General features: G+C 55.6%; 1 protein-coding gene across 1 annotated transcript; it reads right to left on the bottom strand.

Moving 5' to 3' along the window:
- Positions 1–239: 239 nt before the first annotated feature.
- Positions 240–3030, bottom strand: PITHD1 (PITH domain containing 1; the record flags this gene model as incomplete). The annotated part of the gene is made up of 6 exons (XM_026863224.1): positions 240–635; positions 862–970; positions 1488–1592; positions 2461–2538; positions 2681–2724; positions 2923–3030. Coding segments are annotated over 6 exons (546 nt in total), but the record flags the coding sequence as incomplete, so codon positions are not given.
- Position 3031: the final 1 nt, after the last annotated feature.

Below are 3031 nucleotides of genomic sequence, written 5' to 3'. Positions count from 1 at the left end.
GGGGGGAAGGCCCCGGTTCCCGTCGTTACCGCAGCGGCCCGGGCCCCGCCCAGCTTTTCCGTCTCTGCTGCTGGCGAGGCGCCTGCCACACAACCACCGGTGGCAGCTCCGGCCCGGAGCCGTCCCCGCTGCTCGCTCACCCCCGCACCCACCGGCTGCCTGCCGGGATGGGAGAACCGCTCCACCCCCCGGCTGTGACCCACCCTCCGGGACAGGCGCCAGGGTGACCAGGCCACAGCTCTGCACCTCAGTGTGTGTTTTATTGGCAGGCAGAGAAGTAAAAGATACCAGACACGAGCTCGCCACTGCCTAAAGACCGACTCTCCCTGCTGCAGGACCCAACGTGCCACAGCCCTCAGCGGCCACCTTCACCCAGGCCTTGCACACACTCAGTGCTCTGCTTTCCAAGGCAAAGACTGAAACGTAAAGCTAATCCAACACTCTCCGGTGCTTCAGGAAGCCATTTCCGTCCAAGTCAGCCCATCACATCCGTGCGCTTCCACCACAACCTCTGGAGATTGCCGACAGCACTGTTAGGAGATGAAGTGAGTCTGTGGGGTGATTTGTTCCAACTTGTGATCAGCTGGGTTTGCCGATGCTTCGTAATTGCAGATGGTGACTTCGTGGCGATGAGCCTGTATGAAGATTAAACGTGTTAGTCCAGAGGAGAGCAGAATACATGAGTCCCTCCTAAAACACCTGGCTGGCAAGAGCTGAGCAGGTTCCCATCTTGGACTTTTCATCACAGACGCCCTCACGCTCCTCCCACTACTTCCTCATCGCTAGAGCTCAACTTAAGCTACAATTTAAAGCCCTTTTTACACTATTAGCACAGTTTTGCTCATCTCTGCTCTCACCTACCTCTGTCCACTCTCCTTTCAAGCCTATGTAAAAAATCTTCGTTGTCTCTGCTCCAAAGTTCTTTGGAAAGTGGATGGAGAGGTGGTAAACATTGGAGAAACGGGCAATTCTGAAAGAAAACACACTCTGAAACTGGGGCTGTGCATACAAGCTGCCACTCCACTGCACTGTCACCTCCTCCCAGAACAGTGCCACAGCCCCACACTGTGCATAGCTCCTGCCCTAATCCGAGTCAGACTTGGGAACAAATGACTTGAGGATGCAGGAGGAGCAGTTTCCCTCACACTTGCAGTGTGGGCCAGCAAAAAGCTGCCACTGGGGCCAGGAGCAGGGGACACAACACCAGGATGATTCTGCACCCCGAGAAGCCCTGGGCCATGGGTGCAGGCACCCCACTGGCTCTGGGGAGGAGGTTTTCAGACCAGAGCTCTCACCTGACAAGGGCAGGACAGAACTGGGGAGGCAAAATCTACTGTGGGCAGCTTCGAGATACAAGGGAAGGAATGGCCCTCTGCCAACACTTTCCTAAAATTCAGCCTCACAGCAGCAGGCTGGATATAGTGCAGCTCCTGTGCTGGGGAGGAGCAGCCCCCCGCACCCCCCAGGTGCATCGGTCCGCATCGTACTTGGTGGGGTACTCCAGCTCCCCCGTTGGATCCCGGTTCAGGTTGAACATCTGGTCTGGTTCCCTGGCTGCGTCATCAAAGGACATGTGAGGAATATTCTTGAACCTGGGAAGAGAGGGAGGAAACACAGGAAGTTATTAACATACAGGTCAGCTAATTGGTCTCTTCCCCATCCATTAGCACTACCCAGATTCTTCTCAACAACAAGAAACAATTTGCTTTGTTTTCTAAAGGAAAAATACTGACACCACCACAAAGCATCATCATGTTCCAGAATGTCCAACACCCTGAAGAAATAACAAGGAGCAAAGCTGGGGAGATACAGATCTCAGCATGCTTGGATACACAAAGAAATCCAGATCCCAGTACACTGGAGACCAAGGAAAATAGGGGCTCGATAGAGGTGTATTTTTTCCCCACAAGCAAGACCTGCAGAGTACTCAGTACTCTTTCATGTGAAAATAAAAGGCAGCATTAAGAAGGATCTCCCTCCCTTTAGGAGCTAAAGCAGGCCACACAGCACAGCAGCACCACTGCCAAACACTCACAAACGTCACCTGACTGCAGGACACTCTGTCACTTGTGTCCCTCCCTCCCAGGCCTCAGTTTCCCCCCAAAATAACCCCTCTTGGCCCACTGATCCTTCTGCAGCCCACTAAGCCGCCAGCAGGTTGGTTTCTTCACAGCACAGTCAGGGTCTCAAGCAAACCTTCTCTACGAAGTAAAATCAGCACCTGATTTCTCTAGAGAAAAGGCAGCAAGTAGCCAGGCTCATCCTTATACAAGTTACAGTTTTTTTCCTCCTGGGGCCCTGGAATGACGGAGCTGCTGCAGAGTTACACTGCCTTCTCCCACACTGCGCACCCTCGCCAGTTGCTCGGGCACCCAACAGCCCGAGAATCGCTTTTCTCTTTGGCTACAAATCAATCAGTTCAGCTTAGGCTCCAGCAAAGTTAATGTTTCTTTTACTTACAGCCTCATCTCTGCCGGATGCGTACCGTCATCTTCTCCCATCACAATTACTCCTTTTAATTTCACGTTGCCCGTAAACCTGCCGAGAGACGCAGAAATGGCGTTTTCACCTCCCTTCTCTCCACATCAGCCCCGGTGACCGGAGCACACAGACGTGCCTCACTGCCAGGCACACAAAGGCGAGGCAGAAGCCAAAACGACACCTCAGGGAAAGAACTTACGGGATATTAAACAGAAGCTCCTCATCGTCGTCGCTTTCTACGAACTGGGAAGAGAGAAGAGCAGGTCAGGGCCGATGCGGGGACGCGGGTGTCGCAGCGGGGGAGCACAGGCACCGCGGGGCGGGTAACCTCGGGGACAACGCGGGGACCCGCAGCACCTCGTCTCTCCCGCACCCCCTCCCGCCGCGCGGCTCTCCTCAGGCAGCGGCACCGCTGCAGGCCCCGGCCCGGCCCGGCCCCACCTGGGCGCGGTCGCCGCGCTCCTCCCAAGCGCGGAAGACGAGGGCGCCGCTGCCCTCGCGGCGCTCGTTGAGGCACTGCAGCCGCTGCCGGTCGATGCGCAGGTAGAGC

This window comes from Athene cunicularia (assembly GCF_003259725.1).
Source record: "Athene cunicularia isolate RWA chromosome 23 unlocalized genomic scaffold, athCun1 chr23_part1, whole genome shotgun sequence".
In the NCBI taxonomy this organism is placed as follows: Eukaryota; Metazoa; Chordata; class Aves; order Strigiformes; family Strigidae; genus Athene; species Athene cunicularia.
Note: the sequence above shows the minus strand (reverse complement) of the source record. Positions and strands in the feature narration are given on the sequence as shown.